The sequence below is a fragment of the Monodon monoceros genome, unplaced genomic scaffold (genome assembly GCF_005190385.1).
Source record: "Monodon monoceros isolate NGI ecotype Baffin Bay Population unplaced genomic scaffold, NGI_Narwhal_1 Super_Scaffold_15, whole genome shotgun sequence".
Lineage (NCBI taxonomy): Eukaryota > Metazoa > Chordata > Mammalia > Artiodactyla > Monodontidae > Monodon > Monodon monoceros.
Window position 1 is genome coordinate 46046758 of NW_021703771.1, and position 16028 is coordinate 46062785.

Genomic DNA, 16028 nt, shown 5'->3' on the forward strand with positions numbered 1-16028 from the left:
TGTGTCTAACACACCAATGGTTAACACTAACCACAAAGCAATCAGAGACTGGCTATAAAAAGGAGTTCTCAGGAATAATCTTAATAATCAAATGCTACAGGAACAGTGAGGGAGATGAGCTTGGCTAAGTAAAGAAAGTGGCGAATCAGTGTGGGCAGGGCTGACACAGATGGTACACTCTGTTTGAAAAATGGGAGTTACTAGAACCAATGCCATACCTTAGAATGAGCACTAAATTCCACACTGTAGAAAATTACACCCCAATCCACTGCTGGGGAAGCATTCCAGAGGATTTGAAAACTCGAAGCATTTCCTTCAATCATAAATGAAGACTCTGGAATGGCATCTGGGATAACCTTAGGGGTAAAGGAAAAGTTCCCTATGGGATGAAAGAAACAATAGAGAAAGAAAGAATTTAGGATTATCAATGATCACAGATACATGGAAGATTAATAGAAATTACTAATAATTAGAACCAAAACAAAATTTTTCTTTCCTTTAACATATCCTGAAAATCATCTTTTTCTGACTGTTTCAGGCTGTAAATTTGGGTTAAGAGTCAAATGACTGCAAGCAAATTAACAGAAACTACTAAAGCCTTTTTTCCTCTTAAAACATAATTCTAAAGAAAAAAAAACCCAACCTTAACATTTATGTAACAGAAAGTATGGAGAAGTGAGGTTATGCAGGAATAAAATATCGTACCTGGCAGAGGCTTGAGGGATGTCTGAATAATTGTGAACTGATTAAATTTGGCTGGTTCCAAAACAGAGACACTAGTTCTCTGATCTATTTCCTGAGCTGTAATAATCCTAAAGCCATTGATCCAGAAGAGCCGACCACTGTAGTACATCAGTGTGTTCTGGGAAATGTCAGAAGTACTCCAGGCTGCGAACTCTGTGATGGTGGTGTCCCCAGCACTGCTGAAACAAGACGTCAATTAGTATTTCTATCTGGAGTGGGGTAAGGGCTGGTGCATTCAAATACTGGAGAGAATGTGTGTTTGTGAGTGTGCGTGTTTGAAAACAAAGAGAAAATACTTTGCAACAATAATTGTCATTCTTCTTAATTCCATATTAAGTTGACTTTTACATTTTTTATGAAGTATACCGAAAGCAAATTCCCTAGGGTTTTTCTTATGAATGTGATATTGCAATAGCAAGAGTGTTACACAGATTTTAATAAATCCTTGTGATTTTTATCAAAAAAATTTTTACCCTACATCAAAGGCACAACCCATTGATTTGTTTCTCCTCCTTGCATCATGCCTTCCTCCTATTCTTGGTTAGTCATCTTATTTACTCACCATTCTTTATTCTAGGTTGTTTAGTCCTTCACTTTACACTATTCACAACTGTCTGTTGCTTCAACGATACTTATCAACTTCCACAGCTTAGTCCAAATGCTCCGTTTCAGACCAGGGAATTCAAGGAAACAGACTATTGTTTTAAACTGCTTTTTAAGTCTTTTTCTCAATGACAAGGACTTTTATTTTTAAAATCTGCTTGGTTGTTTCTAAAATTACACCAGTTGTCTGGTTCTCACAATAACTATCTCAATGTTCTCAGCTTTTTGGAGTAGTTATTTCACTTTTTTTTAATGATTTCTCTAAATTTTTTTAAAGTGTTGACATTCCCCTCTTTAGAAAAGTATGGCACTTAAAATCAAAATAAAAGTTTTGTTTTGAGAGTTTCATAATACTTCCTTGAGAAAATTGAAACTACCTCCAAGGACTTGAGAGGTGTCAGCCTTATAAAGAAAAAGTATATTCACTAGTACTATTCCCATAGTCCTTTTTCTCATAAAATAGTCTTTATTCATACCTACTCAGATGTGAAGCCAGCACCTAGTTTGCCTTTTGGCCTTTCACCCACTTGTCTAATTTTACACTTTGTCGTTTCCACTTCTCATTAGAACTTTCCAGTAACCTTGGTGAGGTATATAAAACCTAATTCCATATGGAAAGAAGCTCACCAAGCAGGATGCACTTGGCCTGAGAAGGCTGGCCCTTCTGGACCACACACAGAGCTGCTGCAGCCTAGTTCCTGTGAATGTGTTCATGTTAGCCTTGCCCACAGGTCGTTTGTTCAGCATTCCCAAAACAGTCCCCAGGGCAGAGATTTCCCTTCAGGGTGATACTGGAGATCCTTAGTTGTCACTGGCTTGGATTGCCCCTCATTTCCAGCTGAAGACTCCTCTCCTGTAAATATCTCCTGGGCTGATTGGAAAACTCTTGCCATCTGGTGTTCATCGCAATTTGAGCACAACCTCCTCACTTACAGGAGATGAGTACCTCAAACCCTTCAGTCCTCAGACAGGTAGAGCTGGATTTAAATCAAAGCTCAACAAAAAAAAATCATTAAAAGGTAAACCCTTCCATGAAGCATGAGCTGTGTACAGAGGTCAGCTGAGGTTACTCTACTGAGGTCTTACTCATTTATTCGTTCGTTCAGCATATGTTGGGTGCCTAGTTCTGTGTTGGCCACTAGGAATACAGTGGTAAATAAGACAAATACAATCCCTGCCCTCATAAAATATACAGCCTAGCAGAATAGGCAGGTAATGAGCAAATAACTACACCATTGAATGGCACTGTAAAAGGAAAGGTAGAGTGGGCTCCTAAACAAGGAGACCTAATGGGGTCTGGTCAGAGAAAGCCACTCTTAGAGAACAATGTTTAAGCTGAGCCATGCAATCTGAACACAAAGTAACCAAGAGAACTGGGTTTGGGGACCATTTTAGGCAGAGGGAACAGCAGGGTGTAGGCTCCTTTGGAGCAATATACTCAGTCCTGACATGACTAAATATGCCTGAACTTTTATGACAGATGCGCCCTTTTCAACCTCCAAGACAGATATGTTGTTATAGATTATATATATATGTCAGTAATAGATTCATTCTTTAATAAACCAAAGGGAATGGCTGCACATAGGAAAGGGAAGAGCAGTTTGAAAGGCGGCTTACAGTTGTCAAGTTCTGAATATGCTGAACGACAGCAGACAGCTAATCTCATCTCTACTCTATGGTAGAACTACACTGTCCAGTAATGTAACCACTAGGCCACAGGTGACTACTGAGCCCTTGACATGTGGCTACTACAATTGAGGAGCTGAGTTTTTATGTTATTTAGTCTTAATTAATTTAGGTTAAAATTTTAAGCTAATATTTGATTTATATATTATGAATCATATGTATGATTTACTGGAAAACTTTAAATATTTTGGAAAAACTTGGGTACGTAAATCAACTTTTTCCATTGTAAATTTTATAAAATCTAACTGCAGATCAAGTATTTCCTATGAAAACTTAGTGTGCAAAATGAGATGTGCAGTACATGTAAAATACACCCAAGCTATCCAAGAATTAATATGAAAAAGGAATACAAATAACTCATTAATAATTTACCTATATGCTTTTACTTTTTAAAATGAGGCAACAGGAAATTTACAATTATATATGTGGCTCACATTAGTTGTATTGGGCAGTGCTGATCTAGACTAGAGGTGAGGAACTTAAAATGCAGAAGAAGGAAGCTTGATTATACATTAGGAAAAAATTTCTGCTTGTAAGATGGCTTTGGAATCCCTGTCTCTATGTACAGCTTTTTTTTCCCCCAGTGTGATAAAAAGGCAAGTCTTACGTGGAGGGCAAAAGTGCCTGTCCTTTGTGTAACCTTGTCAAGATCTGCTGCACTCCACTGGGCATGCAGACAAGGAAAATTATTAACCTTGAGATAAGGAAATGCATTTTTAAAGGAGAAACTTCCTTCCTCTATCTGGTAAATCCAGTAGTACTGATTTTTCTGGACACTTGAGGAGCTGGGCTCTCAACACTAGCTAGCCTGTCCTCTGGAATGTACAGACAGAGAGAGTGAGCCGTAATCCTCAGGACACTGTCACTTTGAACACCGTCTATATCTCACAGATTCTTTTGACAATCAGATTGCCAGCATCTTACATTTCTAGGGAAGGGAACAACCAGTTTTCTATGGTTCACAGTTGGGAAACGAACGAGAGCTGTATGTTATAGCTGATATGAAATAAATGATTAATCAGATTTGCTGTGTTTATGCTCGTATGCATTATAGGTTTATAAACATATACTCCTTTTTTATAGTCTCTATGGTTAAGAGTTTTTCCATAAACCAAAAAATATATATTTTTTAATCTAAAAGTAATTTTGACATTGTCTTCATAGAGCACGAATTCTTGGTCTTTGTAAGATTAGACTCTTTTGAAAATTTGATGAAATGAATGGATGCTCAATTTCCAAGCACTCACACACCACCTGAAGCCCTCCATGAACTCCCTAGGGGGTCCAAGAACCCAATATTAAAAATCTCTGCCCTAGAGCAGGACCTTTTGTTTTACTTTAACCTTTTCCTATCTCTCTAATTTACCATGTGACAATCGGCAAATTTATACACATCTGTGGTTTCAGTTTCCTCATCTATGTAATAATATGACCTCTAAATTCTCCCTTTAACTGCTTTTCTTTAATGATTTTATGTCCTGTATTTTAATTTGAGATATGTAACTGTTTCCTTGAAGTTAAAAACTATTGGCTGTTTAAACTAAAAATAGTAGTGAACATGGATTTTAGAGTGTAGATGAAAGTAAAATATATGACAACAAGAACCCAAAGAGTGAAGGGTAATAATTGGAAACATATCACCATAAAGTTTTAAAATCATTTATGAAGTAAGAATATTTTGAATATGACTGTGGTAAGTTGGAGATATTTAATGTTAAAAATGCATATTTTACTCTCTAAAGCAACCTAAAGAAAATTATAAATACACATAATTAAAATGTTATGAGAGGAGATAAAATGGAATACTAAAAAAGTATTTTATTTACCCTCAAAAATGCAGAGAAGTAGAACAGAGGAATGAACAGCCGATGAGACAAATGGAAGTCAAACACCAAGATGGTAGACTTAAATCCCAACATATCAATAATTATATTAAATGTAAATGAATCAAACACCCCAATTAAAAGGCAGAAATTGTCAGACTGCATAAAAAAGCAAAACTTTGTATGCTATTTACAAGAGACACCTTTTAAATGTAAAGACGAAAATTGAAAGTAAAGAGATATAAAGAGCTGTACCATGCAAACACTAAGCATAAGAAAGCTGCTGTGACTTTCCTAATACTATCAGACAAAATGGTCTTTAAGATGAAGAGTATTACCATAGATGAATGAGGATATTTTATAGTAATAAAAGGAAACACAATGTAATCAAGTATATAGATAACAATACTAAATACAAAGCATGCAGATACGTCAACTAAAGAGTTATAGGCAAATCTATAATCATAGTCGGAGACTATATTAAGAAGCAGAAAAACCCATCCACCCATTTCCTGGGCTCTTGAGGGGCATTCTCCTCAGTGCCTCTACTGGACTCTCTTTACATCCTATCACAGTATTCACCATATCCTACAGTAATTAGTTATTTAAAAACTTACCTTTCCTTACAAGCACAATGCCTGCAACACAGTGGAAAATTAGTAAATGTTTATTGGAAGAATAAATGAATTCTCATGCACTATCATTTATAACTGAGGAGCAAGTTGTTCTCTTATTCTCAACCAATTGCCTTCAATCTTACTTACCTCTGACCCCGAAGAACAGCTGTGTACAGGTGAATACACTGACTGTCTTGAACCAACCAATACAGGAGCCCATCACTAAGGTCTAAAGTTAGAGCAATTACCTAAATAGAAAATATGGAAAGAAAACAAATCAAATACATGTTTAAGGATACCTTTGTGATTATGTCACACTTAAGCTACAGATTTCTCTTTAACATCCTCTTTGGAATAATAAACTCAGTGATTTTTGCCTTTCACTGAATATAAATATTATATGAGTATGTCTATTACTATGTAATTTTGATATAAGCACTGGTTTCCTAAAAATCCCCAAATGGCAAGAAGTATTCACTTCTATATACTTAATCTCTAGTGGTTCTCAAAGTTTGATTCTTGGACCAGCAACATCAGCATCATCTGGGAATTTGTTACAAATACAAATTTTCAACCACACTCCAGGTCCTACTGAATGAGGGACTTTGAGCCACTGTGTAAAGTCTTGTCTAAAGCTAGCCATAACTTTGGACTCTTCAGCCACGTAAGCCAGTGAATTTGATCGTTGTTTAAATCGGTTGTTCTCAATTGCTACACATTAGAATTACCTGTGGAATTCTTTAAACATCTCAATTCCTAGTCTGCATCCTGTTAAATTTTGATCTCTGGAGATGGTATCCAGTCTCCAGTATGTCTTCATATTCCCCAGGTAATTCCAATGTGTCCCCAAGTTTGAGAACCAGTGGTTCAAACCATTTAAAATTATATCTCCTGTTAATTACAACCAAAAACATCCTGATATTTTTCTAAAATATAACACGAACAGGGTTTTTATGTGATATAATTGGATAGAGTCATGTATATATAAAGTCCTATTTCCAGCTGACATCTTACAACTACTTCTTATTACTCTTTCTTTGTCTTCTTTTTACAATCTATGTCTTAATTTTACATCCAGTTGACTACGTGAGGCTTGAGGGAAGACGGTTTCTCCTATGAAATAAGGTGCATGAGATAGAAGTTACAATCCAAAGGATCTTTTTTGCTTTCTTTGGCTTTATAGGTATTTTTCAGATGAGTTGAGATTGCTAGGAGTCTGACCTCAGAATAGCAGAGTCTTTCTATAGCAGACCTAGAGGCTGAGAGGTATCAGATAGGATTAAAGTTGATGACTGTATCTTTAGCAAGATACAACAGCATATAAACAAAAAGATGAGCCAGTGAAAAATGTAAAAAGAATACAATAAAGTATCCAACAACTAAAAATACTTGCTGGCAAGTTACCCAAGGCTTGCTACAAAGAAATAATCTCAAGACCCATGGCTACAAGAACCTTCAGTAGTCATGTAAACCACAGCCTTCAATCTTCAAGAAAACTCAACCTACTCCTTTCCCAAAAGGTAGAAAACTATTCTAGCAATTCCTAGCCTTTCGGGAGTTGAATTATGTCCTTTCTTCAGGCTAAAAGAGATTTATTGATAGTTTTTCCAGTTAAAGTGAAACCAGGTTAATATTGTTTGGTTATCTAATGAGATGCACTAGAGTTTTCCAAATTACAGATTAACTCTACTTTATCTCTTAAAAAAGAGATTCTACAACTCCCTTTGCTGGAATACAACAAACTGTTCAAGCTATAAGTGAAATTCAGGTGTTGGATCATTACCCCATTCCTTTACACCAGCCATTTGGGCCCATATTTTAGCAGTGTCAGAGGCTGTTCCATAAATCTTTGGTAACCATTGTTATGTCTAGTAACTCCCATACGTAGGAAATAATCCCTTTGATCTAAACAAAAACCTTAAAGTTTAATCCTCTGGTAAAATGTACTATATACTATGAGCCTGACACATCAGATGTGGCAAAAAGTATCTTTTCACTTTAAAAGAATTTCTCATTTCATTCTCCCTTTTCATCGCACAAATGAGTCTTTCTGTAAATGATTGGCTAACTATTTTATTACACCGTTGATTGCAAAGTATCTTATACTCCGTGATAAATCTGTGAGTAACACAGAAAGGAATGACAGTGAGATGGAGCGCTTTGCTCAGTGCAAAACATATTACCTTCAAAACACCTACTAGCATTAACGGAGGCAGATGAATAAAACAAGCCACGGAACCAGAACACAGATTTGCACAAGTAGGAACAACATTAGCCAGCCTGTGAGAGTATTTGGAGTGGATTTTAAAGAAAAGTGTATTTCCCCAAACATGCTGAGAAATCTAATGATTCACTCATTTACAGAAAAGTCCCCAGGGCCACTCCCGAGCTATCCTGAGTAGAAAAAGCTCAAACGACAAGATCAGGACAGCAGGGAGATTACTGACAAAGTCTCGGGGATGAATAGGAAGTTACTCCTGATATACTGTTACCTTTAATATGCTTTTACACAGAAAAAGGTTTTCCCCTAACATTTTTTATGGAGACATAAAAAATGTACTTTCTTTGTATTCAGACTCAAGTGGCTCTAAAATAGAATTAAGGGATTATTTCATTATTTGACAGGAATAATTAATCTCTGGATATGGTGTGTAAATTTCTATTTCTTTTAAATATCTGTGTTATAATCTGTAGGTGCCAATCTTAGGAATTATAACTGATACATCCTATGGAATTGAGGATCAGTGACTCAACAATTTGTTTGTTTGTTTATAAATGATCTGATACATCTGTATTATCTCTACTGACAACAAAAAAGGCTTTAAAAAATAAGAAAATTTTAAGAAATATCCTAGATAGAAATAGTATAAATGATATATTTCTTCTTCATGCTTTTCTGTAATTCCTAAATTTTCTACAGTAGACATATATTATTATGATGATCAGAGAAAACAAAATTCAGAAATTTAGATGGGTTGCTAGAGGGTAGCTAAACAGGATCAAGAAAAATAGGTATTGCTTCTAGAAGTTGAGGAAATAAAAATATCATTTGTTTTAGAACCATTTCTATATCAGGGTATTTTTTCGATTGAGTTACAAAATACAAGCTTAACTATTGAGTGGTCACCATGTGCCTGGAACTATTCTCACTACTTCCCATGAATTATCTCATTTAATCTTCACAACAACCCTAAGAGGTAGGACAATTGTTAATATTCCCATTTTTCAGATAATGAAACAGACACAGAGAAGTCAACTTTCCTAGGAGTTACACAGTTTTTAGAGCAGTCAGTACCAGAAATTGATTGAAAATAATAAAACACCTAATCATCACCCAGGAAGAAGCTCTAAAATATCCAAAGAATTCCTAAAGACTATGAAAACAGACGGAAATTAAAATGTTCTTAAAGTGTGAGTCAATTCAAGATAAAGCAAACTATAAAAATCTCCACATTATATTCTAATTTATTTAATCAATTATGACAATCAATAAGACTTAGAGAAAGTTTGGTTATATCAAGATCTTACCATAACAGTATTTCTTTTCAGGTTCTACCTGAACAACTCACGATAAGCAGAAACAGTATTATCATAACTATAAAACAGCATTATTTAGTACTATTAAATGATCAGATCTTATTTTTAATTTTCACCTTTTTCCCAGAAAACCAAGGCTGTGCCTGTAGTATAAGGGAACTTTCCCCATTTAGCCTGGTACTTTCAACTGAATACAGTGTGGTCCAATAGAGATATCCACCAACTGAGTCCACCACCATGTCATTCACCAACAGCTTCACGTGAGTCACCATGTCTGTGTGTCCTGTCAACAGAGACTGCCTTTGTATCTACAAAATATAATCATGTCAGTTAGTGATTTTCAAATGGCATCATGATTTATGAATAGTTTATTGCAATTGTTAGTAAATTACTGCATTCATACATTCATTTGTTCAACCACAAGTAGATACTGGCACTCTGTGCTGGGTAGTGTGCCTAGCCTTGGAAACATAACAGTTAGAAGTTACAAGAAAGTTAGAGGTTATAAGGAAGCTTACTCCTTTTCATGCCTCTAAAGAGAAAGGAGATACATTTATTTTGAGTTAAAATACTTGCCCTTCCTAATCATACATCCAATCAACACATAAAAATGTATTTGATTAGGCTCTCAAAGAAGATGTATACTCCTGATAAATGGTGATGTCTCTCTCCTTGCTCCTGTCAGTATATCTCCATAATATTAATGACTATCATTATTGAGTACCTATTATGTGCCAGGCACTGTACTTCTTTTTTTCAACCTTTAAAATATTAGCTCTTTTAGCCCTCGCATTAAGCCTGTAAAGGATTTCTATTTCCTACTTTTTCACAAGTAAACTGGTTCAAAGAAGTTAAGTAATTTTTCAAGGAGTTGAACTGTTTTATAAGAGACAGAGCAAATACTTGAAACCAATTTTTATCCCACTCTTCCACTTCCTCCTTCAAAACTATTTTCAAACTAACCCATTTTGGGGAGCATTCTCTGATTAACCCCAGTCAGCTCCATTCTGCCTACAGGTCATTGGCACTTATGAATTCAGACTATACCATATTGCTTTGCTTCTAAATACATTGTTTTGTATGCTTCTTCTATTAATTCATGAATTTTTTTTTTTTTTTGGCTGCGTTAGGTCTTTGTGGCTGCCCGTGGGCTTTCTCTAGCTGCGGCTAGTGGGGGCCACTCTTCGTTGCAGTGCGCGGGCCTCTCATCAAGGTGGCTTCTCTTGTTGCCGAGCACGGGATCTAGGGTGCATGGGCTTCAGTAGTTGTGGCACACGGGCCCAGTCGCTCCGCGGCATGTGGGATCCTCCCAGACCGGGTCTTGAACCCGTGTCCCCTGCGTTGGCAGGGGGATTCTTAACCACTGCGCCACCCGGGAAGCCCCATGAATGTATTTTTATGTCATGAAAAGAGCAGGGGCAAGTAGTGATGGTTGCACAACACTGAACATACTAAAAACCACTGCATTTTATACAATCAAAGGGTGAATTTTATGGTACATGAATTATATCTCAACAAAGCCGACATATTTTTTCAACAGAGCAGAGGCATGTCGTCTATTTTCTTCATATTGTCTACTATGCCTATTCTCAAGACTCTAAACATATTGGTAACAGATAATGAGTAAATAAATGAATGGACACGTGCCTTCCTGATTAGAAAACGACTTCCGTACCGTATTTCTTGATCTGTTAGGCCAGCGTTCTCATCAGCAGCCATCTTTTTCTTCCGTGTGCACAATGCGTGGGATGTCTTCCTCTTGCCCCCAAATCCACTCTCCACCCTCTCCACCCTCCTCTGTAACCCCTGAGCCTGATATCAGTGGACGACATCAACCTAGCTCTGTTGTTCTCTGGCTTCCAGAGAGCTTCAGCCAATGGAAGCATTGGCAGAAGATCAGATGCCAGAAGAAAAGAGGGATAGGGGTACATATGTACCCCCGTATCACTCCTTGCTAGACCATACATTTTGACAGTGGCTGGTTTTCATGTCAGCAACTCTCCTAAAGCTACAGCCCTCACCATTCTTTCCCTTCTTTCCCTTGCCCTTTATGCCTGGTGGCAGTAATATCCTCCCACACTTGCTAGCCCAGGGCATGCTTCACCATCCTTTGTTCATTTTCCTTAGCCCTGTAGATACCTTTGAAAATAGTCCCCTCACTTAGTTTCTTTTAATCATGCCTTTGGAGTGTGCCATCTTCCCTAGGACACTAACCCACTGGTGAACATTTTAATATATTTATTTTAAGATATCATTGAAAATACGTGACTAATACACCACATAGTGATATAAAATTTCCTTTATATCTAAATACGTTTTAATTAAAAAGTGAGTAGGCTTAGAGACAGATACTAAGTAAATATTAGCAGAGGTGGTACACAAGTATGAAAAAAATCGTGAAAATTACATTCCAGTCACTGAAATGGGTGGGCATTGTTCGAGAGCATCCAGAATGCCAGGCTTCTACTTACCACGTATGTCTTTCCAGCCCAGTAGAGAAAGTGACCCAGCCACTCAAAAGCTAATGCCCCTGCTCCTGCAATGTTGGGTATGTGATAATTCTCTGAGATGTCCGTCCCACTCAGCAGCCACACATAGACATCACCTTTCATGTCGCTGTAGTATAGGCTGTTGTTATACCAATCCATGTCTCAAAACAAAGTGAATTGGTAGCAGTTATTTTTTCATACATGCCAGCATAAACATGGCGAGTCAACAAATCATACATGCACCTCAACATAACATTAAAGCATATACTAACATAGATACTCACTAGAACTTCAAGGATCTGTCAAGAATTTTATCCCAAAATCTTAACCCCTGGAACTAGAGAGAGGAACTAATAGTCATTGAGTGTCTCCTCTTTGCCAAACATTGTCTTGGGCACTTTTACCTATTTCACTCAACTCTTAAAACAAAGCTATGAAGTAGAAATCATCCCCATTTTTTTTTTCTTTTTTTTTTTTTTGGCTGTGCCGCGAGGCTTGCGAGATCTCAGTTCCTCAACCAGGGATTAAAGCCAGGCCATGGCAATGAAAGCCCAGACCCCTAACCGTTAGGCCACCAGGGAACTCCCCATCCCCATTTTTGACATGGAGAACCCAAGACTACGTGAAATTATCTATTCTGCCCGAGGTCTCACAGATGAAAAGAGGAGGAGCCCAGATTCAAGCCAACTTCAAAGCATCGTTCTTTCTATTAGTACCACACTGCCTCCTAAGTCCAACTCATTTTGGTCAGAAATGCTGTGGTACTTTTAATAGCCAAACGAAGAGATCTAATAATTAGATAATTATAGAAGATGCCATTAAATAATAAATAAATAATAATAAATTATAGAAGATGCCATTGAAGTAAGGCTGTTAGGCTGTTACTGTGAGACAACATTGAGAAATTAAAATACATGAGAAGTATATCAAAGCCTTCCTGAAATGGGCATAAATCATTAAATAACTACATTTTGTGGAGTAATAAATGGCCCTCCTCCGTGAGAAGAGACATTTTCTTAATAGTGTCACTAGCAGTATAGTTCAGTCAATATTTTTTCCTTTCATTATTGACCTAATACTAAAATACGCAATCCTTTTGATTGGTTGAATATCTCAGGAAGTCTTACAAGTAGAAACCTGCCATCCAAGTGTACAGGGAACTTGGTGTTTACCTGATACATTTCCCATATCAGAGGATAGGAATTCTCCTGGGCCAAAGCTATTTAATGGTTTACTCCAAAGCCCATCTTCTTTCACAGCCATGATAAATGGTGGCTCTGCAGCTGTTTGGTTTTAAAAAAACAAATTGAAAGAAATATCACAGAAAACACACTTTTTTTAGGTACACATTTATACGTTAGATTTCCTTCATAAAGTCAATCAGCATTTTGAAAAATACTCTGGAATAATATGAGTAATTGTATCTGCTTAAAAGAATTATCTATCATATTAAACATACTTTCTGATTTTTGTGTAAATAGTTGTAATTGAATGTGAAGAGAAATGTGTAGTGATGTTGCCTCTATAGCAATGTCACGGTCATGGCAGAATTTTTTTTTTTTTGCTTTAGCTGTTGGTGGCCATGGTCCTGTTCAGAGCACCCAGAAGCGATTGCGATAACAACAGTAGTATAAATGAGTCAGTTATCTTTCCATTTTTTTTCAACCAGGAGGATAGAATTCAACATAATTCACAGCCCCTCAGCTTCTCTCGCCAAGAGAGAAGTCAGAGTTCAAGGAGTGCTACTGCTTAATAAACCATGAGAAAGGAGAAAACCATGAAGAAGAAGAGAATTATATTGTTTGTTAAAAAATATCTTGGACAGTTTAAAATAGCAGGTTAGAAACATAAATATCACACAATGCTTTATTTGCTTTCCTAATCTCAGATAATAAACACATCCTCAAGGGGTCAACGCACCCTCATTCTAATTTTTTTTACCACATTGAAGGTGAGAAATTTTAAAGGACATAGGGAGGAAAGCTTTTTGTCAGGATCACTCCCTAAATCAAGAATGTTTTCTCACCTGGTACCAGGGTAGTTCCCACTGAGGGCTCTGACCAAGGGCCTGGCCCTTTGGGAGAACTTGCTCTCACAAAAACCTTGTATTTCGTAGCACTCTGAAGGTCGTGTACATTAAGGATGGTCCCACTTATATTAGAGAACACGTGAGTGGTTTCAGGAAAGTCTTGGGTTGATACTTTCACCTCGTAAGTCCAGTTCTGCCAGGCGGAAGGGCCTGATTGGAAGAGTTAAACAATATTACTGACGAGGATGACATCAGCAAGGGCAAACAAAGGACTGTCAGTAAATTTATCTACAGCTTCACCTTGAGTGAAAGGATAATTGGGCCTGTTATCCCATAATCACCAGGGTTAACTTGGTGACATGACTAGGACAGTGGTCATCCCACCCACTCATTTTGTTCCATCAAAGGAGACATCATGCCCAGCAAATCAGAGGCCACTGTTCCCCTGTCAGTGCTGTATGATTGGCTGCATAGAACTGTCGGAGCGGTTTTCTATACAAGCTCCTAATAAACAAATGCTTAATGATGAATCTCTAATATAATTCCCAGTGTTGGTAGAGCATCTCCCTTCTAGAAGCCCAAACAATACAAAAGAATTTTTTTTTTGCTAATTCATTTTCAGCCATCTTTGACATATACAGCAAACAGGCATAATTAACTTAGTCTTAAAGTAAAAAATAGCCAATGTTTCCTAGATACTCTAGGGGACCAGGGGTTGACAAACGGCAGCCCACAGGCCAAATCTGGCCCACTGCCTGTTTTTGTAAATAAAGTTGTACTGGAACACAGCCACAGCTACATATTTACATTTTATCTATGGCTGTTTACATACCACAAGGACAGAGTTGAGTAGCTATGCCAGAAGCCATATGACCCACAAAGCTGAAAATATTTACTATCTGGTCCTTCCTTTATAGAAAAAAATTGCCAACAGCTGTGCTAGACACTGTTCTAAGTGTTCTACCTATGCATCTTAATTTGGTCTGTATGACAATCCCATAGAAGTATATAATTAATGTTTTTATTCCAGTAGTGAAAACATGCATGAAGTGGTTAAGTAACTTGCCCAGGTCATTCTGCTAAAAAAGGGCAAGGCCAGCCTTTGAATCCATGCAGGCTGGCTCCAGAGCCCACCTGCATACCCACCACACATGCTGCCTCTCCAGAGAAGAAAATTCAAGTCCAGAGAGTTTTAGGCTCAAATTCATGCAAGATCTCCCTGGATACATAATCTCAACCCAAGTCTCCATCCCCCTGGCTAATGCATTCCCTCAGACTAGAATGTCAGTGCCTGACTCCAAGGAGACACTCAATAAATGCTCCAACCATTCTGTTGGGACATATATGATGAAATATAGAGATTCTCTTAATGCAAAACTGATAAATGTAGAACAAATGTATAAACACGTGTGTGTGTGTGTGTGTGTGTGTGTGTGAAAGAGAGAGAGAGAGCACTAAGTAGTGCTTTGAGTTGATGACTAAATAATCACATATGGGCTCTCAAAGTTGAGTCGCCATGTCAAGCCATTCAAGCTTTCCTCTCCTTGCAGCAAGGCCAGTCTCCAGGCTGGGGACAGGGCACTCACTGGCTCCAATGGCGAGCACAGGGGGCTTCCACTGAACCATGGCCTGGTGTGAGCCGAACAGCACTGAGAGCTGCTGTGGACAGCCCGGCAGCGGGTGTGGCTGGGTGTACAAGCCAAAGATGACCAAGTTGCCAAACCCAGATTCTTCTATGTGACTCAGGTCACATCCCACGATGAACTCATTAAAAGACAGAGAATCCTGTTGGAAAACAGCCTTGCCATCTGTGACCAGGAAGTCGTTGTTTTCACAAGCAAAGCTCTTCACATCAGTAAAGGGGACATGAGGTAGGACAAGGTGGGACGTGGAGCCATCCAGAAAGGTTGACATGAAGACTTGGGCGGTGTCATTGAAGTAAATGATTCGCTTGGACTGTGGCTTGATTGCAAAGTCCTTTAATGTGCCACTCTGCACAATACGCACAACTTCTGAGCCCCGACCAGAAGCCACAGGGAGATCGACTCTATAAATGCCGTCTCTCAGAAGATAAAAGAGATACCTGAAACAGGAGCAAAAGAAGCCTGGTGTGATTCAGTGCAAGGGTGAAGGAGCAACAATGCCTCAGCACATTGTTTTATCCTGTTGGGCAATTAGAACCATATATCTCCAGAGTGGATAAGTACAGGGTTTCCCAAGGTGCAAAGTAGTAAAGGTATTTATTAAAGATATGCTCTAGTCATTTAACAAAAAGAGAAGAAAGGTGAGGAGAGCTGGGTGTGGGGGGAGGAGGACGGAGGTGAGAGAGAGAAGCAGCAGGGATGGGGGAGAGGGGAGAGCTTTATAATAAGTACAAACTCAGTGAGTGAATAATTCAGTGGTGCAAGATAACAGCATAATGGTAACCTTTTTTAATCAGAAGAATAAACTATTTCATCTGCCTGAAATTCTTCAGGAATACTACATAAAAAGGGTTGCT

The 16028-nt window shown here is 37.9% G+C and overlaps 1 protein-coding gene across 1 annotated transcript in view; it reads right to left on the minus strand.

Moving 5' to 3' along the window:
* ROS1 (ROS proto-oncogene 1, receptor tyrosine kinase) overlaps nt 1-16028 on the minus strand; it is a 112890-nt gene that overhangs the window by 62513 nt on the left and 34349 nt on the right. The window contains 8 exon segments of the mRNA XM_029223909.1: nt 219-379; nt 706-920; nt 5621-5721; nt 9127-9318; nt 11482-11660; nt 12672-12782; nt 13526-13780; nt 15115-15611. Of these exon segments, the coding sequence (XP_029079742.1) occupies nt 219-379; nt 706-920; nt 5621-5721; nt 9127-9318; nt 11482-11660; nt 12672-12782; nt 13526-13780; nt 15115-15611 (1711 nt within the window).